Below are 27993 nucleotides of genomic sequence, written 5' to 3'. Positions count from 1 at the left end.
GTATTATTAACTATTTTCCATAGTACACAAAGGAACTTACTATTCAAGACTTAAAAATCAAGTCAGGAGTGGAGCTGATACTAATCAAAGTCTCTAACTTCCAAGTCTGTGTCCCAAGCACCATATCATTCCTATAACTCTTTCCATCCTGATCACCTTTTGCCTTTTTCCTTCTAATCCTCTGAAAAAACCCACCCACAAAACCAAGTTTTACCCCCACCTATTCCGTTAGACTACACTCATCTGAAGGGAACAACAAGACGGAGAAGGACAATTGACAAAGGCATATAGTGATAGGACAAGGGGTAATGTCTTTAATCTGAAAGGGGGCAGGTTGGGATTAAATATTGGAATAAATTGCTGTAAGGGTGGTGATCCATTGGAACAGGTTGCCCAGAGAAGTTGTGGATGCCCCATCCCTAGAAGTGTTCAAGGCCAGCTTGGATGGATCTCTGAGCAACCTGGTCTAATGGAAGGTGTCCCTGCCCAGTGGAGGGAGGTTACAACTAGATGCTCTTCAAGGACCCTTCCAACCCAAACCATTATGTGATTCTGTTACCCCCAGATCCTTCTCCATCTCTCCTAAACCCCAACTCCGGAGACAACTCTGAAATCCTTACCCTTCTACAAGACCTGCAACAATCAATTTCATCAAAACTCACGCCCTCGGCCACTTTACGGAGCTTTTTAATTAAATAGGCGGTCTTAAAAGTTATAATAAGGTATCTATAATTCAGGAGACTGGCAGAGCAGCGAGCCAGATGCCTGCTCTTGTCTCCTCCTCGAAGCTTTGAGATCCAAGCCTGACGCAGGCAGCACAGCCCCGTCTCTCTGCCGCTCTCCCCACCGCTTTGTGCTCTCGCCGGGGCGGCCTTAGAGAGGAACCCGCACAGCTCAGCTGCCGAGGCCTCAGCCCGGCGGGGACCAGGCCCCGGGACTGAGTTCCCAGGCCCCGCGGTCAACGGAGACTCAGCCCCGCAGCCACCAGGCAGCAGGAGCTCCGGGATGTATCTGGAAGCAGGGGGGATCTCGGCCGCACACGCCGCCCCCTCACGGCCCTTCCCGGCGCGGCCTGTTCCCCTCCCCGGCAGGGCCGTACCGTCGCAGAAGCCGTCCCTGGGAGGACTCGCAACTCAGCTCCGCGCCCCCATGTCCCGCGCGGCGGGGCGGCGCGGCCTGCGGAGAGCGGCGGGAGAAACACGGGAAGAGGCTCGGGAGGAACCCCGGGCTGAGCACCGGAACGAGAGCGCCTGCACCACCCACCGGAGCCCGCTCTGACCCGGCAGCGCGCTACACCGCGCGGCGCGATTGGCGCTTACCGAGCGCGGCCCTCCGCCAATCGAGGAGTTCTTTGTTCCTGGGAGGGGCGCGGTGCAGGCCGGGAAGTGTAGTCCGAGGGCTGTAGTCCAAAAACACGCCCCTCGCGGAGTTCCATTTGTTTTGGATTTTTTTTTTTTCTCCAAAGACGGTTACCACGAGAAGTTGGATTTACTGCTCAAATAAAGTGTAGCGTGTACTGTAAAACAATCTAGTGTGAACCACACCTGATGCTGTAGGGACAGAGAATGCCCACCTCCTGGTTCGAAACCTGAAGTGGGTATTCCCAACCCCACGAGATGCCGAAATTAGATTTGGTTTAATATCCAATCAAGGCATCGGTAGGGCTGAAAAAACCTCTAACAGCACCAGGTGCAGCATCTTGATCCTTTACGATGGTTTGGGTCCCCATAAAGGCAAAGGTTTTCTGTTTTCTCATTCCTCCACGTAACCTTCGCACCTTATTTTAAAATGCTTTAGTAAAGTTCTCAGTAGTTTCTAAAGCTGAAAACACCCGCTAAGTAATGCTTAAATCAATTCAGCACGAAGAAACTCTCTCTGAGTTCCCCTTTATCACGCCTCTGTCCCACAGCAAGCCCGACTTCCCGCCGGGCTCCACAGCGGTCCCGGCCCTCCTTTCCGCAAGGTTTTAATAGGACACAGGCGACGCCAGCCAGGAGCCGCCGGCGGTGCCATAGCCGACAGCCGCACCTCAGGGAGCCGCAGGCCGCCAGCAGCCGCCGGGCAGCGCCAGCGGCCACGGCCGGGGCTGCGGAGGAGCCCAGAGCAGCCCCGCAGCCGCCACACGAGCGCGGCTGCAGGCGGACACGGCAGCGCTGCCTCGGCGGTGACAAGGCAGGGCCGCTGCCGTTCCCCACCGCCTCAGAATGACGGAATCAGCGAGGCTGGAAAGGACCTCGGAGGCCATCGAGTCCAACGTGTGGCCGAGCACCAACCTGACATCTAGACCGGGGCACGGAGTGCCACATCCAGCCTTTCTTAAACACTTCTGGGCTTGGTGACTCCACCACCTTCAAGGGCAGCCCATTACAACCTTTAATCACCCGTTTTGTAAACAAATTCCTCCTGACACCCAACCTAAACCTCCCCCGGCACAGCCTGAAGCTGTGTCCTTTATCCCGTTCGCTAGTTGCCAGGGGGACGAGACCGACCCCCACAGGGCAGCGGCAGCGGGACCGAAACCGCCCGGCCGAGCTGCGCTCCCGGTGTCCCGCCCCTATTGGCGGGTCCCGCTCACGTGACCACGCGGGGGGCGGGGCGGCTCCCCCGCCCGCTGCCGGCTCGGCGCCGGCCGGGTAGCGCCTCACCCACGCAGCGCGCGCCACGTCCCGCCTCCAGCGCCCGCTGCCGGGCCTGCTATTGGCCGGGTAGGCGCCGAGCCGGCCGCCGATTGGCTGCCGGGGCCGGGTCGCGAGCGGCCGCGCGGGCAGCGGGTGAGGCAGCGCGTCGGCCGCGGCGGCGGGTGAGGCGAGGGGCGGTGGTGGCGGCGGCGGCAGTGGCGGCGGCTGCGGCCGAGGTTCTCCCCTTCCCTTTGGGCAGCCCCTTCCTTCCCTTTGGGCAGCCCCTCTTGGCGCGGCCGATCCCGGGCGAGGGGCGGTGCGGAGGGTAAGCTTGCCTGGAAACCATGTACAGGCCGCTCGGGGCGGCCCCGCTGTGTCCGGGCAGGGCAGTGCCGGCAGGACCGTGGAAGCGCCTGGGGGTACTAGGCCGAAGCTTTTGTTCGTGCAGGTGAACTGCTGTGATGAGAAGGTGACAGGTCACGGGGAATAATGTTAATACCAGGATCTTGTGGAGATAATATGGGAAGTTTTTTAAGGACGCTTTAAAATAGAGTTGGCATATAAGAGGAAAAATGAGCCCTAAGGGGCATGGTGGTTTAATTTCTCTTTTCTGTAAACTTAGACTTCCTGTACCTTTAGTGATACTGCTGCCGTGCTCAAGTTCTTCTGTAGTGGTCATAAATAAGTAACTTGCTCGGTGCGTGTTTTCTTTTTGTTTAACGAGCTGTTGAAATTCCAAATATTGAGGGTGACTAGAGTTTGAATGCTGAAATCAGTCGTAGTGCATTGATCTCTGCCTGACAGCGTCAGCAGTACTTCATCAATATTAACATGCTGTCCTCTGAGTGCTCTGCAGCTCTTGTGAAGGCAAGACTTACAGAGATTAAATAAATAGGAATTATGTCTTCTGATCCCCACTGGCTTTTACCTAGGTGATAAAAATAAGTCAGCTGAGTTATCTGCACATCAAGTCTAAAAGTTCTGGTTACTTGTTGCTGAATGGAAATAATGTGCTTTGTAGGGATCGCTAGCTAAAATATGATTGCTGTGTGTAGGAACTCAGCATTGTTACACAGAGAGATATCTGGGGAGAAGGAAGATTGGACATTTTAAATGCCTTTTCAAACAAACACGCTCTTTTGTTTGTAAGACTGACATGCTGTTGTATCTCAGAGTTGTAGCAGAAAGACTGACATTGTCAGCAGCTGGTGGGGAGGTCTGTCTGTCCGGCAGGGAAGGGCAGGTGTTTGGTTGTCTCTATCACATCATACCTTGTGGTCTGTAGGTGTTGAAGGGTTTCACTTACCTCTCAGTGGTATCATAGTGCACTGTGCAGGTATAATCATTGCTGAGCAAAGGCTTTTGATTAAACTAGTGCTGAAACATGGATTTTTTTTTCTCTGTTCTTAGTTGACAAGATGGGGTAGAATGAATGAAATCTGATTAATAGGGATTTGCTTGTTCATGTAAATACGATGGGGCTATATTTTTAAGAAAGCTTTAGCAATTTCTGTTGCAAGTGTGTATGATTTTCAATTCCTTCTTTAATTTTCATACCAGTACTAGCTTAGATTGTCCCTATAGTATTTACTGACTTTTCTCTCTCTCTTTGTATCTTTCCAAAGAGGTGTATCTGTTAGTCCTGGGATGCTCCATTATTTGTAGCTTCCACACCAAAAAACAGACTCCTGTTTCTGGCTATGTGACCTCTGCCAAATGCATATTTACTTTGCTTGTAGCTGGTCTGTGTCAGTTTGGGACAGAGTCTGGTCCTTTATCCAGAAATTCTTCTGCCCATTTGGCTGTTGTGATAATGGGGTTTATTTTGCTTTATCTTCCTTTATTACTTTTTAAATAATGTTTCCTTGTGGATGTAATTTTATTAGACGAACTTGGGTCATGTGGTAGTCTAAAATACTGAGGAAATATGCTTGCCCTAGTTCTTGCTAAAATAAGGAGGAGCCTGGTATTTTTGCATTGCATTTTTTATGTGTCTGGTATTCCTTTGAACCTCTGCTTCTTTGAAAATTTTAAACTTCTTAAAGTTATGCCTTTTGAATTTAGAGACTACACCTTTCATTTTTCAGATTTCATACCTTTGTTTATTCTTTGTTAAGGCTAATCTGCTCCATCAATCCCATTAAGTCATTTTCTTTTATGTGTCTATGGACCTTAAGTGAATGAGAGAAACCTTCAGTAAAAAAATATGAACATCATATTTCTTTTAAAGAGCAAGAACTCATACTCTGAAGGGGACCTGGATAAATACAACATTGCAAAAACTCATAGAAGTATTTTAGTTTGAAAGTAGTTGCATCTGATTTTCTTTTAATCTTTCGTGTGTAGGACTCACTAAAAAGCCTGGCAAAGGGTTTCTGTTCATATTTACTGGATATTATACCTTATGTGTAGAGATTCCAGAGTTTTTATATTTATTTAATGAACTTTTTGTCATTTATAAGTGGTGCTATCTCTCAGCTTTGTTGACTCACTATTTGATACGAGAGTATTGAACAGAGCCTGCAAAAGTAGTTGGGAAAAATAGGGGCAAACAAGCTCCAGGGGGCTTGGAAATGTAGACCTTCTCATTTCTAAGCCAAGGAATTCCTCCATATTTCCATATCAGTAAGAAAGTTCTTCAGCATTGCTAATTTCTGGGTTTCATTGAAATGAACCCATGAAATTCCAACCCCTTCATGCTTTATGCAGTGAAATGTAATTCTTTGTGTTACTGCTCCTTGGACGTCTTGGTAATCTTGTCTGTGGGTGCTATGCATCCTTGTGATAGTTTTGCTGAGGCAGAGCAGAAGAACTATTTTTTATGGCAATATTACTATCACTCAGAGCTCTTCATTTTAGTAATTGAGTTATGGAAATTTTTGGGGAATTAAATTATTTTTACTGTAGGTAGGACCAAGAAGAGAGAGGATAAATACCACAAAGGTCAGTATTTTAATAGAGGTATTACTCTGTTTACTAAAAGCCATAAACATTTAACTTCTGCTTCTGAAAATGGCATGTATACAGAGCATGAGAGGTGAATTTGGTAGTGATTTCATTCTTGCTGTCCAGTAGTTTCTTTTGGAATGAACCCTGTCTGTTCTTGGCACATAAACCAATTGTGAAATAATTGAGTTTTGTGAAGAAAGCTATAGTGCAACATAGTCTGAAAGAAGTATGAAGTTTGCCTGGAGATAATTCTGTAAACTCATAATCAGATAAAAATACACTTAGAAGCATTTTTCTTTTAGATAACAGATTAACTGGAGGTTGTCCAAACATGGTGGTTTTCCTTAGAGCCACAAACTAAGGAAGCTAGTCCAGAAACTGGGTGGTACTCTGTGCTCTTACAGATTGATTTCAGTCACTTTCTTTTGCAAGAACAGACAGGCCATTGAAAAGAGCAAGATGTTAATGACCCCAGTCTCAAATGCTTTAAGTTTTAGGCTACAGAGGAAACAATAATTTACAAAGTGAACTATAAATATTCATTTTACAGAAGTAGTTGTTTTGTTGAATGAATGCTCTTTTGTGTTCAGTCATCAAAGCCTTGGAACCTGGAATTATAAAGGGTCACCTTAATATTTTAGGGCAGGATAAGTGTTTTGGACTATTTCCAGTGCTCTGTGTCATCATGCTCCTTCTTTTATTCCTGGGGTTTTGAATCCCATTGACCCAAGTTTCTGAAATTCATTATCAATATTTCAAGAATTGCTTTAACAAGTTTCTGAACTTTGCAAGGTGAAATTCACGAGATACTGTTGTCCTGGATGCTTATAACTTCTCAGCACTGTCTGTATTCCGTGCTAACACCTCTCTGTCTTACCTGCCACTGTCAGGTGAAAACGCTGAATACATACTGACTATCCAAATCACACACTGGTTTCTTTCCCGTTGCATCGTGGTTGTCTCTCTTGCCTCCTACTGCTAATACATGTAGGACTTTTTTATGCCTTTGAGATGGAACCCATTTTGTAGCTTGCCTTTTTTAGCTTACTACTTCATATTTATACTATTCTGTCATCCTCATGTTGTGCTACTTTTTTTCTACAAATGGTTTTGTGCTTTTAATTGGTTATCTTGTCAGTTTTTGTGCTGTTCTTTTACCTGTTTGCCTTTTTAGTTTCTTAAATTCTTGGAAACTTTCTAGACCTGCTCTGATTTCTTTGGAGGAAGTTCTTGCCCTCACTTTTCACTTCTGTCCAAATTGTCTTTGTTGTTAGACTTGGACCTCTCATTTAATCAGGAACAAAATCATACATTTTCTTCTCTGCCTGGAAGAAAACATGACTCTGACGTATTTTAAACTTTTGAGCTGGCTGAAAGACCAATGTATAGGGATACAATCATTTCTTTTGGTTCTATCACTTTCCTTTCTCAGCCAGCCCTGTCTTTGCAGTTGCTCAGCAAAACAAAATTACAAGTTTTGTACTTTTTTGTACCCTACCTTTTTCTTTTGTTTAAATTTGTCTTGATGCAGCTTTCTTTTTTCCTCCTTTGATTTCCACACTGCTTGTTGAACAAGTCTGGACTTTGGAATGAGGTGGAGTATATCACATGTAATCACACCTTTGGAACAGGTTTCCCCTTTTAAAGGAGCATTCCACTCTTTTGTGTCACTGCATGCTACAGTGGCAGATACAATGCCAAATCCAATGTGGGGCATTGTATTGTTCCTGTTTTAAGAACACTGCAGGTGCAGTGAGATCCAAGGTCCATACAGTGGGTTGTGTAAGGGAAGAATAACAGATACCTAAAGGAATAATACATCAAGTAGATGGTGATGCTTCTCTAATAGACTTCTCAAGCATTCCATAAAGAAGTCCATGACTTATTTATTTACTATGAATAAGTGTGGCTTGTATTCATGGCTGTTTGGTAGCTAGCCCATTATTCTTCCCTATTGTTTTTCCTATAATAGTTGCCATTTTCATTCTAATCTCCTGGTGTAGATTAATAGTTTCTTCTGAGCTTAGTCACAAACAAAAGAAGATCCTGTGATGATGACAAACTAATATCAACTGTCTTTTAAGCCCGTCTAAAAAAAGATAACTGTAAGATTGTACTGTTTCTGCCAAGTTTCCACAAGAGGTATGTTATTACTAAGGAACTGTTGAAAAAAATTTGTAATGGAAACAATGATGGTTTAACTGTAGGGCTTGTTTGGCTTCTCCAAACAGCTGAACTTTTCCATCTCCTGACTTTCAAACTTCCCAAGTACCAGTTCCTCGCTGCTGCATTGCTTTAGTCATCCCTGTCTGTATATAGAGTGACTACAGCAACACCGTTGTTCATACTACAAATACGTTGCTCGTGGTGGATCAGCAGAGTTTTGTTTCCAGCCTGCTACACAAAAGAAATGTAAACGCAAATCTGTGGCTTCCTTTCCTGGTTTTGGTGGCATACACTTCTTAGTGGTGTCCAGGTTATGACTGGTGTAGAACACAGTTAAAGAAAAAGTACACTATTTTTGCTAGACGAGCAATAAAACCATCTTAAGTCAAGTGAATGGAAGTGTATATAAATAGACAAACTTTGAAATCTGTCTAATCTTATAAACTGCTTGAATATTTTCATGTCCTACGTTTACAGTATTTCATGTTATTTTCCTGCATTAGTCATTTTTCCATGTTTCCTTTCTCTCCTTTGTTGTAAGAAAAAGGAAGGAACAACAAAGCTGTCAGAGAATGTGAGTCAGGAGAGGTGATCAGCTTTCTGCAGTCTGTTCCTGCATAGAAATGAGTTTTAGATATGAGAATGGCACTTTAGTCTTAGTGCTAATCCCCATCTGCAGGCGTTCCATAGGGCTTGATGCTCACTTAGAGCTGTTGAACGCCGTCATCTGTCCAAGCTCAAGTGAGCAGTCATTTCCCCAACTTTTTAATAGTTAACTTTACAACAGCTTAGGTTTCTTTCCAGTACCTGAAGGGGACTACAAGAGAGCTAGAGGGAGACTTTTTGCAAGGGTATGCAATGATAGGACAAGGAGCAGTGGCTTTAAACTGAGAGAAGATGGGTTTGGATATGTACCACCATGAGGGTGCTGCTGCACACAAACAGGTTGTTGAAAAAAATTGTGGATGCCCCGTTCCTGGAAGTTTTCATGGCCAGGCTGGATGGAGCCCTGTGCCAGCCTGATAGTGGAAGGTGCCCCTGCAGATGGCAGGAGGGTTGGAACTGCATGACTTTTGAGCTCCCTTCCAACTCAGTCAATTCTATGATTCTATAAAAACGACACTATTAAAAAGTCATTGTTACCTATATTAAGTAGATGCCTTCTGAGCACCTTTGCTTTGCAGTACAAGTTATTGGTGTTATCTAATATGTCTTGTATCTAAAACTTGTCTTTTTAGGAATCTAGCAGTTTACTTCTGTACATGTTCCACAACATACATCTAAAATTCTTATGTGTCTCATTTCAGAACTACTATGGAACCTTGGCAGCCTTGTAGGTTTGGAAGGCTTAAATCCAAGTTCGGAAAGGCCTTTTCCAGTCCTGATGATTTGCTGGCTGAAGCGCATAATTAGGATGGCTTTGGAACAAATTGGAGTGAACATGGAATCAGTAAGTGTTTCAAACTTCCTTTATGTTTGCAGAAAATAGGGTATGGGAAGCACTTCATGTGTTTTAGTTTCTGCTTATCTAGAAGAACACTTTAGGTACACTCAATACTGGGATGATTCTGCCTTGCTGAAAAGTCATCAAGTTTATGACTTGAAATATTGAGTAATAAATGTGTTAAAAGTACTACGCAGTTCCTTGTGGGTCTAATAAACTGTTTACTTTGTAAACACTGCTGTTCATGCTGGACTTCTGTGTGTGTTTTGAAGCTGAAGGAGGATTCCATCTGATTTTTAACAGTGATAAACAAATAATCTTTTTACGTGTTCTTACCTTGGAGATACAAAAGCCCCAGGAAACGGAGATGATTATAATTGTGCTACATTTACCTCTTCTGTGCTATAGTTACCTCTTCTGGAGGTGTAACAGTACATGAGAGCAACACAGCTGTGTTCTTTACTGAGTAAACAGAGGAACAGGCCTGCATAGCTCTCCTCTCCTCTCGGAGGAGACTATATAGAGAGTTTTCTTTGAATGCTTAGCAGAGAGAGACAGAGAACTGCTGCACATCAGCTGCTCTGTCACTGACCTTTAGGAAGCTATTTTGAGTACAAATGTGTACCTCAGTGCAGTAATCCCTGTAAGTTTTTGCAATATTTTGATGTTTTAAGAATGGAGGAATCCTTAAAAGCTATGTGCAGTATTTAGTCAGTATTATTGTGGTAGAGCCTTTTATCAGTCTTGGGAATCTATGGGGAGCAAATTGTTTATACAGTGTAAATGAAGATTGACAACAAGAATCTGTATTTAAGGATTTATTTGAATTTTGATCTGAGGTTCCATGTAACTTTGAAAATTCAAAGTATGAGAATGTGTTGCATTATAACACTAGTAATTCAGCAATTTCAGCCTAAATAGGGAGAGAAATGAGTTTTTAACCTTTTTCTCCCCATTCTCTACTTGTGTCAAGCTTGTGATAATGCAGTTACATTTCCAAATGTCAGCTGTTTTAGACAACAGCAGAGCACTGATGCAATAGCTATGTATGACTAAGTAACATTTTGCAGACTTGCTCAGCCAGTGCTTCAAGTCAACAAGAAGTTGTGTGAATTTGGTTAGAGCAGTGCTGAGACCTCAGCTCAGCTGAGCAGGGAACTGATTTTACTTGCATCCCTCGTGGCACAGTTTGCATGCAGTGTTCTGAAAATAATGTCCTGGCATATCTGGTGTTACCAAAATTGAGTCACTCAGCATTTTGGTGCACCAAATCACTGTTGTTGGAGAGCCCCAAGGGCATTTGGAAACCAGATATTTTTGACTGCTAGTCAACAGCTTGTCTGTGGTCTGAGCAATGTCTAAACAAGTTCTGCTGCTTGTTTAAAATGCATTGCATTGTGTTGGTAATAGAGCATGTAGTCTAGACTGTCTTGCTGTTGTGGAAGTACTCCTGCAACTTATTAAGCCTTCCTTTGACTGGCATTATTTGTTCCAATGCCCCATCACTTTGACTCTCTTGCCAACAGTTCTGCTTTAATCAGAATCAGTTGTGATTAATGAGACTGTATTACTGTGGTGCTTTTTCTTAGTGACTTGTTCTTGAAGACCTCTGATCTACCTGCTGTTTGCTCAGACATGTAAACAAACAGGTGATAGGCACAAATGTGAGGTCTTGGTTGAGACAACCAACATGCAGCACCAACAGACTACTCTGTATTGAAAAATTTGTGTTCAGCTTAGCAGTGTATTAAGCAAGAGAATATTTTTTTAATAGAATGGAAAAAAATAGATTTGAGTGAATATACATGGCAAAGTTGCAGCTCTGTTGTGAGGATGTAGCATAGCATATGTGCAGTGCACATTTATTTTGTCAACATTTTCATATTCCAGTAAAGCCAGAGGAAGGAGGTATAGAAATTAGAAATAGGCATGTTTGTGTGAAGTTTGTGAAATAATCTGGAGATCAATACCATGGAACATAAAGTTCCCTTTTTAATAGAACCTTCAACATCTATGAGTAGTGATCTTTTCTTAGTATATTAAACTATTCAGCTGTGTGTAATGCAAGTCCCACAGCACCATACAGTCATCATACAGGCACTATTGCCGTTGCCAACCTAGAATAGCCTGGATTTTTCCTGTTTTCTTTATTGGGCAACCTTCTACCAGGATGTCAAGTTTGCTTGAAGCTATGATCTTCTAAAAACTAAAGTCTGACTAGTAAATTCATATTTGCAGTCATAATTAAACACTGGCTAAGTTTTTAAAATTACCATACAATGTTCTAATTGTGTACTAACAACATAGCCTGTGTTAGAGTCTTCTTGTTACTCTTTTTCTTGTTTGCATTGTTTTTGTTGCCTTTGCCTGTGCTGAAATTTTTCCTACTTCTCTCCGGGGCGTTTGCTTCTGTTCTGGCTCATTCTGTAGTATTCTCCTAGGATTAAACTCCCATTTTATTTCCTTTCCTAAGACTGTTGTAAATACTAAATACAACAAAAATAAGCAAATTTAATCCCCGTTGAAACAACATAGAAAAAAATGTAAATTGAAGTAGAAACAGTTATAATGAAGCCTGGTGTGTTGAGCTGCTATGGGCAGTTTTCTCTAGGTGAATCTATTTTTTTGGGGCAGGGGACAAAGTTTCTTTCTTACAAAAATTTTGTTTTATTTTCTCCATTTTACTTTCCTTTGCTCTTTAATTTCACAGTTACATTTTTATATTTATTGTAGCTGATACTTACTTTCATGAAGATGGTAGACACTATTCATGTTAGAAGAGCTCTTAATTAAAAAAGAAAAAAAATATTTTGAGAAATGAAGAACTATGTGACTTCAAGGATTTTTAATTATTGAGTGGCTTTTCTTGAAACCCTATAAAAAGAGGTGTCTCACTGCATGTATGTTCTTTATTGTCTTGAAAATTTGACTATTGTGTTTTTGAAAATACTTTCAGCTCCTGGAGTCTTCTGCATTACCTGATTTATTGTTTTGGCTTTAGACTTATTCCAAAGGCTGTCTTGACCTTAAGCAGCCCTGACTGTACTGTACTGATGATGTGTAATGTGTTTGTGCCAGTTTGGGGATAGAATGTAAGGAGTTCCCTGGGACAGAATTCAGTATATAAACATTATATCCTACTCCAGCATGAAAGGAATGACTAAGTATGTTTAGCAAAAGCATGGTATAGAAGAATAAGGGAGAGCTTATGATATGATATGATATGATATGATATGATATGATACAAAACTCAGTTCCTTTTACAGCTGGCTTCTTTATTTTTCTCATGCAGGTGCTTTGGTCAAGCAAGCCTTATGGTTCATCTCGAAGTATTGTAAGAAAAATTGGTACTAACCTCTCTCTTATACAGTGTCCAAGAGTTCACTTTCAGGTAGGTGTTCTCAGCAATTTAGAATCTGTTTCTCACTAGACCGATAAAGGGACTTGCTCATGACTAGAAGGTTTGTAAAAGTAGAATATGATAGACTAGATATAGGAGAATTAGTCTACTTAACTTCTCTCTGCTTCCAGTTCAGATTTTTTCCAAATAAGAAACTTGAAAAAAAATCATAAAAGAGAAAAATGATTGAAATTTATTTATATAAACAGTACTTGTAAGCTAGGCTTAAGATGCATGTGAAGATGAACAGTATTAAAAATACTTGGGAAAATAAACAACTTTATCAGAAATCAAAAAATTAGTTACAGGATAACATGAGTACCCTGTTTGCTTTTGTTTAAAATACAAGGCTAGCACTATGTAGCTGAAAGGGTAGGGCAAAGAGCAAGTGTAAAAGCTTAAGGAAGAGAAAACCCATGCCTTCTATAATGAGTCTTTCAGGAACAGATGGGAAAGTGGAAGCTGTTACACATAATCTCTTCAACTCTGGTGTTAGGGGTAGGGGGTGGGTATAGAATTGGAGAAATTTAGTGTTTGAAATTCAGGCTGAGAGAGGAATGTTTCGTGGGCTGAGCAAGGGTGAGGAGTGTAAAGATGAATGGAGGGAATCAGCTGCCACACTTAAGTTATAGTAATTTCCACAGTGCTAAATTTTTCAATGTTTAAATTAATTTCTTTATCATAAATGAAATGTTTAAACAATATTTAGACTTGAAATTGCAGTAGCAAAACCAGATAGTTCAGATTACCATAGAAGCCTTATTGGTATGATAGTAAAAGCTATGCTAACATTTTGCCTCTCTTAAAAAAATTACATTGAGAAAGCTGGGACAGCCATCTCACATTTCTAATGGCTTGATGAAAAAAAAAAAGGAATGTGGAGTTTTGTGCAGGTGAGAACAATAACTGGTGTACTGGATTAAACTTTTGAATATATAATTAGTAGGTATTTTGCCAGCAAGAAGGCTCCCTGTGCCTCAGATTTAAAAGGTGGGGAAGTCCTCCTATGTGTCTGATTTTCTGTGCTGTAAAGGCCATACAAGGGAAGATGATGCTTGTTTGCAGATAGTTAGGCTTATACTGACTTCTCTTAATATGGTACATAACAGAAGACATTTCTGGTTTATGTTCTTGCAAGGAAGGGTAAGATATATCTGAGGAATCTGTTCCTGATTATTTTTAGTATTTAAACAAATAATTAAATACATAAATATGTTTTGGCCTGAATTCTGTTAAAATAGATATAATACTTGACTTTTTAGTCCTCTTAAAAAGACATTCATTCAACTTTGTATGTACACTAAGTATAAGCATTCACCTTCTATGAGATGAAAGGAAAGGATCCTGAAAACAGAAGTACTTGTGAGAGTTGATTTAATTAAAATTAGGAATTCCAAAATATGAGCCTTGAAACACATTAAAATGTATATGGTTTGTGTGGACTCTGTTTTAATATATAAACTGCTGAACATGTTAAGTGTGCTGCTAACATCTGCTCTTTGTGTCTTTATCTCAGCATTAAGATTCTATATTGAAGTTCAGTACTGATCTCGATCGTTTTCGTGCTGTTGCAACTGACACTTTCCTATAGCTGTCTCTTCCTCTTTCTTTCTTGCCAGCTTTAGCTCTATTATGAAAGGACCATGAACTGAACCTTGCTGTAAGTCATTCTGTTTAAAAAAACAAATCAAATCTTACTTGCATCATCTGAGGGTGCATGTATGGAATCAATATTTCTAACCCCAGAGCATCAGGCTTTTCACAGGTCTGCATTTTCCTTATGATAAATGGATGAGACTCATTGAAAGAAGATCTCTGTAATGTCCATACTGACTTTCTAGCATGCTTTTGGTTAGCTAGTCTGAAAAAAAAATAGTAGCCAAACATTTTGATGTTTGAAGTCTACTGACTCTGTGTATCTTGCCACAGTCAACATTTAAATTAACTGCTAAATACTAAAATGCAGCTTACATATTCAGTAAGAGGTGGCAGAGCTTATGTACCTTAAGCACTCTGGATGGCACAAACAAATGAAAATAGTTCATACAGATCTTTTTATGTCATATTTTTTAGATTTATATGTAGTATTTAGGAAAAATAAAATGAAACTTACCAGTATAGCCTAGGTAGATTCAAACTTACAGTAGTGTCTCTCAAGATAGCATCCTTCAGCTACAGCATCTGTTTTAGTCCCATGTTTCTCCTGTCTGTCTGATGGATACCTGATAACTCAGTGGAAGTCTCCTAATAAATTGGTGTGCATGTAGCAAACATCTGAATTTATTGGGCTAATTTGAAAAATCACAGCAAGTTTGTCTTATTTGAAGTGTCTCCAAATGTTTAATACATAATTGTATTAGTAATTTGAAACAAGAGGTTTTTATTCTGTTGTCAAGTGTATAAAGTGATCTGTTCTGTGTTGCACTTTGTGGAGCGAACAAAGAGCAGGGAGCCTGCCCTGCAGCCCTGCCAAGCAGCGTTTCCGTAGTGTAGTGGTTATCACGTTCGCCTAACACGCGAAAGGTCCCCGGTTCGAAACCGGGCGGAAACACTGGCGAGACCGACCCCTTCTTTGGGGGTTGGACTCGATGATTCTTTATGTGTCCCTTCCAACTCGAGGTGCCAGAGCAGTACAGTGTAGTTTGTGTAGTCTTCGGAAATCCATGATGGGTCTGCAGCCCTCAGGTGTGTCTCTGTGTGCAGCGTACATGCACACTAAGATAGGCAGAAAGCCTGGGAAGGAAGAAGTGGGGGAAGCAACTACACAGTTTCTCTAGAGAAGGAAAAACAGGCAACTGCACTGATTCATTCACTTCCTGCCATCCAGTAGAACTGGGCCTCTGTTTTTAGTACTCTGCTCTGCATTTTAGGTGCTGGCAGAGCAGTTGTTCAGGTTTTTTTCTGCTGGAATTGACTGGAAGATAGGGGTAGTCACAGAGGTGTTCATAGGAAGGTGAAGGTTTTGAGAGATGGGTATTGGCTTTTCACCTTTAAATTAAAGTAAAAGTCGTGCATTAACTTGAAATTCCAATTCTGCTGCTGAGGAAGGCTTTCTTGTTTTTAGGGATAGAGAAAAGGAACATCTGTATATGGGGTAACAAGCAGATTCTGTTTACATATAAATATGAATTAAAATTAAGAAGAAACTTGTATCACAATATAACAGAAGGCTTACTACTAAATCTTGGATTAGAAGTTATTTATCTATGCAGGAATTCTGGCAGTGGTAAATATATTCTTTACCATTGATTTAGAAAATTATTTTTGATTCAAGGATGTGTAGTGCCTTTATTTAAAAGTGGCTTTAATCTTTTAATGGTAATATTACTGCCAGAAAAATCTGTATCACCTGCAAAAAGTGGCTAATGTATTATGGATTTTTTTAAATTGCCATTAATATTAATACAAACGCTCTGGTCCTGAAAATTTCTATTCATTTAAAAAAATGCCAAGGAAACCTCAAACAGCAAAAATCCTAACATGCAATATAGAATTCTCTAGACTGCTTTAAAGAGAGGCAGACTGTAATGGTATTAGGCACAACTGTTAATGTGATAAACATGTTACCATCTGTGCTGATGCTACCTGGAAAAAACCCTGTTGTTTCCAAATGATCTGATGGTGCCAATATGCACTCCTGGGAGCTGTGATAAAGACTCTCATACAAGTGAGAGTGTGAGGTGAAGGCAACTAATCTCAATTTCTAAGGCTGTTTGTAACAGCTCCCAGGGAAAAAAACAGCCCCAAGCCCACAACTTCTCTCTTCCTGAGACTTCTGTATCAGAGGCTACTACTAAAATATGTTTGGATGTTCTTCTGAAATGGTTTCACCTCATCCAGGCTGCAGTCCTACTGTGCTTGGTCTGCTACAAATTCAGATTAATGCTAACATTTCATAGCAGTTTGCTCTTACAGAGTGGGGTTGCCTTGAAAACTACCTCAACGCTAATGGTCTGGGTGCAGACTGGCACCTACTGCCACCATCTTTGTCAGTATTCCCAGCTTCTTGGCCACTGCTGGCTACAGGCAGCACTCCAACAGCTGCAACAGCTTGTGCAGATTTGGCTGTGGGTTTGTTTGTAGTGTTGGGTTAACAGCTGGACTCAGTGATCTTAGAGGGCTTTTCCCACCTTAAGGAGTCTATGATCCTGTGGAATACAAGTAAAAGCTGGGGCATAGATGCATTCGAGATATGGAATTCAAGGTGAAAGACTGAGCAGAACAAATTACTGAAAGTTGTTTCAGTAGCTTTTATCTGCTGAGGTACTGATCCCAGGCTGCTCAGGAGTCCAGTGACTCTGAACACATGCCCTCATCTACCTGGGGAAGCAGCCAGTATTTCAAAATAGATTTGAAACCATTTTGTTGAGTTGTGACTGTGGAGCGAGTATTGATGGTTAAACAATTTTTCAAATCACCATTCAGGTCACTTAACTGGAAACTGAAGAAAAGTTCCAGTCTCTGAAGCCTTGCTCACCTTTGGCTTCAAACAGCTGTAAAGCTAATGGCCAGAACCATGCTGGAAAATGGTCCATTTGTTTGGCATGTTGTAAATAAGATTGTTAGCACGTAATGTATAACGTTATGATTGCATCCTACCTCTCACTCAAAGTCTTTGTGATTACTGAGCTGGTAGAATTGGCTTTTTGCCTGGTTTTGGGGTTGTTTTGCTTGTTTGCTTTTCCCCCTGTGCAATGTACATCTTATACAGAAGTTGTAGGGAAAGGGAAACTTTGGCAGAATTTCACTTTAAAAATAATACTAAATTAGAGCAAAATACTTAAGAAGTATTGGTAGCCTTAATGTCTTTTTTAACTACTTGTCATGAATATTATTTAAAAACATACTATTTGAGTTAGTAGGAAAACTGTGTGAGAATGTTGATGTTTGTTTGGTTTAAAGGTAACAATTTGTGTTGGATTTTTAGTATTCATTAGCATCATGTGATGGTGTATGTAGTTAGCCATGAACTTCTGTGAAGTGTTCAGCAGAATGGATTGAATAGTTTGAAGTCAGTGAAATGATTCTGGACTGAGCACACGTCAGAAATAAGTGTTTCAAGTCTACAGATGTGTTTCGTGCATGTATGTGTTAATAGTTACATGTAGCCTCAGTAGAAGTATTGGGTAACATAAATGTGACTTGGGCTGAAAATATTGACTCTAAAACCTTCAATCTTGCCTTTAAAAAATAGCTTATTTCTCATGTCACGGAAGGAAAGACTCCTGCTCACCTCAGAGAAGATGCAGTGGCCTCCTTCGCTGATGTGGGATGGATTGCTGAAGAAGAATGTGAAGTCTCTACAAGGCTCAGGTATGTTTCTGGACTTCTGAACTAAGAGGAAGAAACTTCACTTCTCTCCACTGAGACTCTCCTGTGCATTATAAATTAACAGAGAGCAATTGAATGCTGGGAGAAGAGACAGAGGTATGGTCTGGAAAAGAAGTAGTAGAGGTTAGACTAATAGGATTACAAAACCAGGACTTGTTGGAAATGATACAGGAGATTGACATTATACAAGGAAGACTCTGGATTTTATTTATTTATGTATTGCAAAGAACTGCATGCAATAGCTTCAAGCAATGAAAATGTCTGCTGTGCTACGGCAAAATTGCTAACAGTGATTCTCCAGTTCTCCTGAGATGGTCATTACCATGGGGCACTGAACTGTACAGCTTCTCATTAGCAGCAATGGTCATTCTGGCAATCCAGTAATTGGCATGTTGTTTTTCACCTTTCTGGTTAAGGCTCTGTAGTCTGCTAAGTACAGTGATAAAATTGTGGTTTGTGCTTCACATCTTTAATCTTCATAACGAAAACTGGCAGGGAAGTATGTGAGCACCTGTGTCCAGAATGCTGGGATAGGTACTGCTGTGTTGGACCAAGGGTTCTACACAGCACTGTCACTACATGAAACAGTTTTGCTGAAGGGATGAAGTCCTCTATTCCATGCTACTCAGGTTGCTGCTCAGACTATGCAGAAACAAAAGTACAGTTCTGTAATGCAAAGGAGGTTTTTCTTCTAAACAAACTAATCTGTCAGAGAAGGGCACAGATCGGCTTCAGAGATTACAGGAGGATACTGTTCTTAATTTGAAAGCATAGGTTTGAAAATAGGTTAGTAATGACCTAGATGCCCTCCAACATGACTTGTTACAGTGAAGCTTTCCATAACAGACATTCTGGCACTGCCACAGTAATTTCACAAACTCAGAGGGGAGTCACAGAAATCAGCGCTTGCTTGGGAAACACTGTTCCTGAAGTCTGTTTGATAGAAGGAAATTAACTGTCCGATACTGCTTTTGTTTGCACAGAAGTATTTCGTTTAAGGATTGAACTGTAAAGCTCTTACATTTAATGGAGACAACAGGGAGAATGGCTCTTTGGTGCTTCAAAGAACCTATTGTAAAACATGTAGGACTGCATTTTTGCTGAAATGTCTGCAAAGGGAAAGGGGGGAGCAGGGACAGATGGATGTGGGATGGGACTAAAATAATCCTGCAGATACATAGTGACCTTAAGGCAAACAGCTTATGATGGAGCACAGGAAGTGAATTACTTAGCAAATGTGACTATTTCAATGTGCGCTGTTTATTACGTCTGTGCACGGTATTAGTAGGGGAGCTGGTATGCATTAGGTGTTTTCCAGGCATTTGAAATTCTCTGTTTCGACAGGATCACATAGGTGTTACTGTTCAATATTTATCCACTGTAAAATTTAGTAAACAGTCTTGCAGACATTTTTTTTCTGTGAATACAGTTTTATAGAGGAAGCAACTAAATGACAAATGATGTTTCCTCTACCCCTAGTCAGAGTAATAGTGACAACTCAGGCATAATATTTTTCCATAGTGTTAGATTCCAGTCAAGACATCTCTATTACTGCTCTGAGCAGAAAATACCCTTTGTTGTTTAGCTCTTCTGCTCCTTTAAAGAATTTCTGGAAGGCAGGTTTTAAGGAGTGAAGTGACCACTGGCTCCTTCTACCTTACTAGGGAGAACAGGCAGGTGGCTGTTATAGGAGGTATCCTTTTCTCAGCTTGAGTTGCTTTCTATTCCTGTCTAGATAACGCCACCTAAATTTCATCATCCATGATGATATTCAATTCTCCTTGATCAAATTTCAGCAAGTTGTGCTGATGGTTTTTGTCAGTGTCATAGAAGACTTAAATGTGTATCTAATCTTGGTTTGATGTGGTCAGAGCACAGGGCTTGTTTTGGCCTTAAATCTTGGCTCTTGCTGTAGGTCTAGCACAACTGCATTTCTAACATGATGAGCACCCACAGTAGCTTAATCCACTCATCCAGAGTGATGGGGCACTTGGGCTGTTAGCCTGGAGCCATTCTATCCATTTCAAAAAGTACTTTTACCGCGCCCTATTCTCACTCCTGTTTTTTTAAACAATGAAATCCTGGCATGCCTGAGAAGTTTGGGGATTGACATCAGGGAGGCTTGAGGAGTTAAGTATGGGACCACATTTTGTGTTTTAAAGTTTATGATAATTTGTTGTCATCAATGCTTATCAATTCTACTTACAGCTTGCATTGGAAGAGACCTTTAAAAGCCATCTAGTCCAAGCCCCCCTGCAATGAGGAGGAACATCTTTAACTGGAACAGGTTCCTCAGATTCTTCAGATAAAGTTTTAAAATGCTGGTGTCTTTGTAAGGGCTTATTGGACTTGTTTGAGCAGATGCTTAATAATGCCTCAGTGTTTAACGTGGCTTGAGCTTTGGTGGGTATTAAGGGAAGGCAACAGAGTTACATTTTCTTGTGAGAAGCAGACGGAAGGTCATGGACTCTTTAAAACCGTATGAAAATTTTCTTCTCTCTATTCTAATTATTGTGTTAGAAAACTTGATAGGAGACCCTTTCCCATCAACTGGCAAGCAGTCTCTGCATCACTAAGCTGTTTCATGCACTCCGTATTTCCCAATGCTGCTAAAATTGGAAAATTTTTTTTTTTTCATTTTTTAAAAATTCAGAAATCCAAACAGTACAAAAAATATCATGTGGAACCAAGAGACTCTTCTTTCTTCAAAGGAATCAACTGTAGATGGCTATTTGCTGCCCATGGGCAAAAATGGTAGCATTTAAGGGAAGAAAAATCTTAATTCAAATGAAATATACCCTAGGTTTGAGGCAGAGAAATAGATTGGGATAAGAAGAAATGTATTCCTTTTTTCTTGCTGAAACCAAGGATTCTACAAAATGCTGTCTGGGAGAAGAGGAGCTTCTCTTGATGCAAAGAGAAAGGATGTGAAGCTCTTTTTTTACCTTAAACTATTTAAGGTCTTGATTGGAAGTGATTTGTATTAAAACAATTCCTGTAGTCTTTGTCTATTTCAAAGCCCTTAAAATATGTTGTGATATGTTTGTTACAGGCCAGAAGTTTGGTTAAAAACAACCCAGCCGGTTCCAGGCGAAGCACATCATTCCAAGAAGCCCCTATACAGACAAACGTCCTTGCAAAGCCTGTCGGGAGAGGAGCCAGTGCCCAGGATTGCAGTGATGGCGAACGAAGAAGCAATGCAGAAGATCAGTGCCCTAGAAAATGAACTGGCCTCTTTAAGAGCACAGATAGCCAAAATTGTAACCTTGCAAGAACAGCAGAACTTGACAACAGGTATTAAATTTGCTGCACTCTTAGTAAAAATTACTTAATGAATGTGTCCTTTTATAATTGCTACTGTGCTAATTCTTTTTTCGTGAGATACTGCAACGCCAAACACTTCTCCATATTGTTTTGGTTAGTTTGGCACAATAACCAAGGGGTGCAGAATAGGTCTTGAAGACAAGTGACTTGCCAGATTTTCTAGGTTTTTTTAGTATTCCTGAAGTCGTCATGTTTGTCTGTAAATGTGCCAGAGCTCTGAATCTGTGAATGAGTAAAGAAGTATTAAACAGCTTTCAGAGCAAAGCTCATGATAAACATGATGGCTTAAACCAAACTAAAATAATGTAACTTAATTACTGACACTGAAGTCTTTCTATTCAGTAAGGAAATAGGCTGTCTGATATCATTAAGTATTCATACAAGATGCTAATTATGCTTTTGGAATATGTAATATACATCTCAAGTAACAGAAAAGGCAATTAATTGTTTACTGCAATCATCTCTGGGACCAGACACATTGTCCATATGGAACCAAAAGTGGTGCACTGTTTCTGGTGGTAAACAGAATCATTCTTATCCTGAATTTCTTTCTTCTCTTTCCATCACCTCTGACTCCTTTCAGTTTTAAGTCTTCAGAGATTAGCAGGAGAGGGCCCTTGTCGGCTGCAGATGACAGGCATTTGGTTGTCACTCTTTCCTAAGGTCATTAACAAGTACAGCTTTGCCTATGTTTGTGTATAAAATCATATTGTGATTTTTCAAATGCTCCTTTAGCTGTTAACTGATAGGAGTTACTTTATTGTTCCTGAGCTGCTCATATTCAAAACTGTGAAATAGTTTTAAGGATCACCTGGTTTTACTCCTGAATTTTAATTATGGGGGGGAAGGGTGGGGGCATGTGAAATAAGTATAAACTTTTTTTTTTTCTCCCCCTTTACCTCTATTTATCAGGAAAATTAAATTTTTATTTTATCATCTTTATCTCCCTCTTGTGGTACAACGTGGTAATGATGCTGTGTGTTTTCCTACAGATAGGCAGAGTAGACTCTTCTGCTTTATTTCTATAAATATCTTTACCCACTTTATACTCCAAGCCTCAAAACTCTGGTTTGATCTGATTTTTCTCTTTTTTTTTTTTTTTTTTTTTTTTAAGGTGCAGTTAAACAGAGGTTACTTCATTTATTTGTCAGGTTATTACTGTTAACATATTTATAACACAAATTTTTACCTAAAGTATACTTGGAACTCAAAATCAAGATTTATGGGAGAATCTCTATGAGTAGAGACAGATGAGTATCTGGCCTAAAAATCCTCAACCTCGGACAGCTGGAATAAGCTTCAATTTAAGCACTGTTTGAGCTCTGAAATTTACATTGAAAAATCTTGTATTCAAATTTCTTGTATACAAATTTCTTATTTGTGATGATAAATAGGGAGAAACACTGCTCCTGTGTCAGATTGTGACTTCCAGCTCAGTAGCTACCTCTGAGAAGAAAGGGAAATACTGGTAACATTAGGGGCAGAACATAACTAGAAGATGTCATGGCATCTGTCCCACTGCAGTAAGGACACAAATGCACCTAGAATTAGTACTGGAATGTCAAAGAACACTTCTAACTTTTCAGGAAGGATTTTCATGTGGTTTCTTAGCTGAACCTGCTTAGGTGGTTTAGGAATGAAGAAGTTACAATCTAAAGATGGTAGAGGGGACGCAATTGAAGTTATTACAGTGATTTTCTTATGTGAGCATTTGTGACATGTGAAGGGTAGTCACAAGTAAACTGACTTGTATTGCATGTTTTATTTGTAGTTGGGTCAAGTCCACTTCCTTCAGCTGCTGTCCCTGTTCCATTTCCATCACTGCCACCACCACCTCCTCCTCCTCTGCCTCCACCCCCTCCCTCAAGTCTGGGTCAGAGTAAGTCTGCAATTGATCTCATTAAAGAGAGGAAAAACCAAAAAATGAACACTGGCCAGGATGTGGTGGAAAACGGGCCAAAGAAGCCTGAAGTACCAAACATGCTAGAAATCCTCAAAGACATTAACAGTGTGAAACTGCGCTCGGTGAAAAGGTAATAAATGTCAATGTACCAAGATTGGCATTAATGATTTGTTTTTGTGACTTAAAACTATTTCAGGGTGAGACAGATACTGATACCATTTTCTTTTGTAGATCCTTAGAATGTACAAAACCTAAAGTGTCTCAGCCTGCGGATCCGGCAGCCTTAATAGCAGAAGCTCTCAAAAAGAAATTTGCGTATCGATACCAAAATGATAGCCAAGGTGAAACAGAAAAAGTGATTCCAAAGGGTGAAACAAAGACACAGGCTGAGGCAGTGCTGGTGAGTATTTTGATTCTGAACACATCCTTGAACTAAATTATAGTTGTGTGAACCAACCTACATCTTTCTGCTAACATGTGTAGGTGTTACACAAGTTAGCATCTCGTTTGTTAGGTCCACAAAACACTGAAGTACTGCTGATATGCCAGGACTTCTGGCAATCAAATGTTTTTAGTGGCAAGTCTTAGGATTGTGTACTGTCTTCACCCTAGCTCTAAAAAGTCCTGCTGCAGTTTTGGTTTTTTTAAAACAAAAATGTTTTTTCTTGCCACAGCATCTGATACTCAGAAAACCTTTGCTAAGGACTCGCATCAAATCCAGTCTGAACTGAGTTTGCCTGTTATTACCAACCTTAACCATTCAGCTGGTGCAGGTGAAACTTTGAAGCAAGATCCTGAAACATATCAGACATTCCTAGGAATTTGGAAAATAAATTGTTCAGAATGCCTGCAGGATCTTGATTCTTTGGTATAGGGAGTTTCTTCTAATAATTGGAAATGTTGAGCATATGAAAGTAGTTTCTTTATAGTGTGAGAATGTTAAAATGAAACTGTATTTGAAGTCCACCTCCTGGCACAAGTTAGTAATGGCTTCTAGTTTATTTCAGATGGTTTTGAATTTGGTTTTTAAGCAGTGTACATTCAAAATACAAGTCTCTATCAATGTACACTTAAAAACCAGCCTACTATAGATCAGTTTTCTTTTTGTTTATCAGCAATCCTTGAAGCCTTGTGCTATGGAACCAGAGAGGAATAGTAAAGAGGGTTTTTTTTCCTTTTGTGCAATTGAAAAAATGCACGTTGAAGTCCAAAAGCTGGTTTGGCTCTGAATTAAGTTTTAAGGAAAATAACATTTTGTTGCCACAAATCTCAGGACTTTTGAGTACTTCAGCTAATTAATGTTGACGTACTTACCTTTTGGCCTGTGCTGGTTTATTTCTGTAATGTTTAGGCTGTTCTTCTCAAATAAAAGGCTAGATGTTTCCCAAGAATTCATCACATTTCCTCAGCATCTCTGGTGCATTAAGAGGAAGAACACAAGTTGGCAATGTTTATTCATATAGGGTTTTTTCATGATTTTCTGTTTTTGAAATTTACAATCCACCTTTTGAGGTAAAGGATCATCAAGTCCTCAAGAGCTAAGAAAACTGAAGATTTTCATTAAATAGAATGTTGATCCATTAGGAGCTAATAAAATCTGTCCATCAGTTACTTACCAGTATCTAACTTTGTTAGATCAAACTTGTATGACAGTTTTGAAAGGGACTTGCACAGAAATGCAGGGTAGAGTAAGAGCAGAAGCACTGTTAAACTGCTGCTGGAGCAGTTGGTTGTCAAGGTGTAAGGATAGCTGTGTCTATCTCCTTATTTTACCGTGCTGGAGCAAACTGTCTCCAGCCCTGCTCCAGCAGGTCCTCGGCTCCCTCCTCTGAGCAATTTCAGCTGTTGCTAACACAAGTTTACCTTTACTTTGTGACATCCACAGGCAGAGAAGCAGGATGATAAAGGAAATTATTTCTGCCCAGGTTCTGGTTTTACTACTTGGATGGATAGATAGTTCAAAAAGGGGTCTTTTCAAAGCAATCTGAACATGTTTCTGGTTTTCTTTCCAGTTTGGACCACATATGCTGAAGTCTACAGGGAAGATGAAGACTTTAATTGAAAAATCTTAGTGTTAAAGATTATTCTGCAAAAGACTGTTAAGCTGCTTTGTATAAAATATTTTATGTTGCAAATAGCACTAGTACTGAGAGGTCTCTTTTCTTACAGCACAGAAAGATCTAATGTGAAATGCAGAAACGAGGCACTAAACATGTTTGTATGTAGGTGATTTATCAAGGGGAATAAATTGGACCATTATACTCAGGTATTAATTTTGTATTCAAGCTTGGCTTTCCACTCAGATTTATGTGATGGATTTAGTTCATTAACACTAAGTTATATATACAACATTTCTTGTGCATAACTGACCAGCATAAAAATTTGTGTACATGTTATTAATGATGGTGATACACCCTTAAGTTAATACCAGTTTTATGTGAGCTCTACCTATAATTTGCACTACAGTGTGTAATTTTATACTGAAATCTTCATGTTGAAGTCTTTCTTTTAAACTTAACTGTAGCAAATTTTTAGCCCAAAGAAAACCTGAAGGCACTCTGCTTCTTACTGACACAAAGTGAAAACTTGAACCTGCTGCAGAGGTCCTAAATTAAAAAAAAAATCCCTAAATTATACATAGTAGTACATTTTTGTGCAGGGTTTTTTGTTTGTTTTACCCGAGTTTGCAAGGGTAAGGGAGTAAAACCTGCTTGCCTCATCCTGTGGCCATTATAAAGAGTAAAATCATGCTGTGGGAGCCTCTGTCAGAAGGTAGTCAAGGGAATTTGAAATAGTCAGTAAATAGCAGCAGATTAAAATAACAAGAGTATGTGTTAGTTGATATAAAGTGCTGTAGGTAAGAAACCAAAGGTACAAAGTACTGTGCGGTGCAAGTTGCCAAAAGCAGCTCATCTTTGCTGCTCTAGGAGATGCTCGTGGGCACCTTCTCCCCAGCTTGGCTCCCTGGGTACATTTCTGGCAGATGGGGCTTGCACAAGCCCTCTGTAGCCCCATTTGCAGGGAAGAGGTGGGATAAGCTGTTGCTTATCCCATAACCATTTTGCAGGGGAAGTCCTTCTGATGCAGCAGCTCTTTCCTGCCACACCTGTACCAACCACCTTAGCTCATGTTCTCCACAGGCGTAGAAAGGCTCAAGCTGAAAGTACAAGTCAGGGTGAAAAAAGCTGTTCAGGAACCAAGAGCCACAGTTGAGGTGCACACTGAAACAAAGCTATGGTTTCTTCTGACCATGGATGAGCATTTAAAAAGCTGAGCTTGGGTATTTTTGGTGCTCTGAGCTGATCCCGGCTATTGGGACAAGTACAACTGCCTCTGGGAGCTTCTGTTTCCTAGGAAAAGACAAAAGCAGCACTTTTTTAATAAAGACAGCTGAATGGCTCTGACAAGGTTACTGAAGATGGGAAGCTTTGCTGCTTATAACTGGAATATAGGTTGTACACAGAGGAGCTTTGTTTTCTGGTATGGAACTCGAAATGGTGTTAATACGTACACAATGTAACTTCCTTCCAAAGTGCTCTGCTGTCAGTCCTACTGATTGGTCATTCAATCCCTCAGTTCTTTTAAGTGCCTTTAAAACACCTGTGTGAAAGTTAACTTTGGTTTTAAGTTTTGTATTTTATGCTCTATTGCCACTATATAAAATTAAAAGCAGATAAAATAAAGATGGCATATTTGATTTGTGGTACTCTACAAATGATAGCAGCAAAAAAAATGGAAGTTTCCATTCTGTTACAGTGACTATAAATCAATGTAGTGACAACCTCCTTTTAGTGATCCTCCTTGCATCTCCTCCAGGGCTGGTTTGCTTACCTGGCTGTGCAGCAGGAGTAACAGGAGAGGTGGCTGTGAAACAGCCCCGCATTGTTAATTCAGGTGCATGCTGGTTAAACAAACAAACAAACAAACAAACAAACAGTGGTTCTCAGGACCCAGAGAGGAGTTAATGCCTCACCTCAATGATAGCAGGAAGGGACTTGTTCAACAGCTTCTCCATCCCCTGGTACACTCAGTTCCTCTGGCAGCCCAGTTAAATCATTAACCTGTAAAATTGAAGATGTCACTTGACCTGTTAAACCAGGATAAAGCATGAGAATCATCCACACCAGACACTACTCATCTGAACTGGGGTGTCCAGCACCAGAAATTAGGTAAGCTTTAGCAGCGATATAAAATTACTGCAAAAGAAATGTCATCTGTGCAAGAAAATCACTAAGTTGCCATCAAATAACTTATCTTACACTGTACCTTAATGTGTGTCTTTTTCCTTGAAATTGCACACAGCGCCACTGCCCACTGAAAAACACCTCAAGTGCTCTAAGGCCAGCCATGGAGGCTGGGCCCCCTTGGACATAACCTGAGGCCCGTTTGTGCCTGTCTGTGTACAGAACAGTGCTGGGAGCAGATCTGTGAAGTGGAACAGCTGGGGGGCCTGGCTCCCTTCCCCAGCAGGCTCTGGGCTCCAGGGGCTCCCAGTGGCCATTAGACTCAGGCCTGTGCCCAGCGTGCGCGGGCTCTCGGCTCTCACGTGAAGTGCCGAAGCTGCAGGAATGTTAAAGTTTAGTGTGGATTTGTAGAAGGCACTCCCGGCCAGCATGGAAAAAGCATTTTCCTTATTTCAAGTCCAATGACAGACACTTCCACATGCATGAAGAGGTGGGATTAGAAGCAGTCTTTCTACCAGTCAGGTAGAGGGACCCCTTTCCAGGAAGGGTGGCTTAGAATAAAACTACTACTGCTATTTTACACTTTGACAAATTCTTCTCTGTCCTGTCAAAGGACAGAAGAGGACAGCAAGTTTGCACCATGTTAAAATCACAGGCTCTTTATAAATACTATG

General features: G+C 40.7%; 2 protein-coding genes across 5 annotated transcripts in view; one reads left to right on the top strand and one right to left on the bottom strand.

Moving 5' to 3' along the window:
- ARMC1 (armadillo repeat containing 1) overlaps positions 1–1533 on the bottom strand; it is a 33591-nt gene extending 32058 nt beyond the window's left edge. For both annotated transcript variants that reach the window (XM_084201350.1, XM_084201349.1), the window contains exon 1: positions 1100–1533. The gene's annotated coding sequence lies outside the window, so the exon portion shown is untranslated. The remainder of the gene's footprint in view (positions 1–1099) is intronic.
- A 1131-nt stretch (positions 1534–2664) lies between these two features.
- Positions 2665–26793, top strand: MTFR1 (mitochondrial fission regulator 1). 3 transcript variants are annotated; one of them, XR_014616126.1, is made up of 9 exons: positions 2760–2800; positions 9041–9183; positions 12470–12568; positions 17772–17890; positions 20961–21202; positions 23004–23265; positions 23367–23535; positions 25148–26103; positions 26145–26793. XR_014616126.1 is itself a non-coding variant. In XM_084204842.1 (8 exons), the coding sequence occupies exons 2-8, from the start codon at positions 9118–9120 to the stop codon at positions 25205–25207; spliced, it is 1017 nt and encodes a 338-aa protein (XP_084060968.1). In that variant the 5' UTR covers positions 2665–2771; positions 9041–9117; the 3' UTR covers positions 25208–26793. The 3 variants fall into 3 exon arrangements, 2 of the variants coding, with proteins under 2 accessions (XP_084060968.1, XP_084060967.1); XM_084204842.1 differs by having other exon boundaries at positions 2665–2771; positions 25148–26793; XM_084204841.1 differs by having other exon boundaries at positions 25148–26793.
- Positions 26794–27993: the final 1200 nt, after the last annotated feature.

The sequence above is a fragment of the Fringilla coelebs genome (assembly GCF_963513975.1).
Source record: "Fringilla coelebs genome assembly, chromosome: 1".
Lineage (NCBI taxonomy): Eukaryota > Metazoa > Chordata > Aves > Passeriformes > Fringillidae > Fringilla > Fringilla coelebs.
This window is presented reverse-complemented; position numbering and strand designations above follow the sequence as displayed.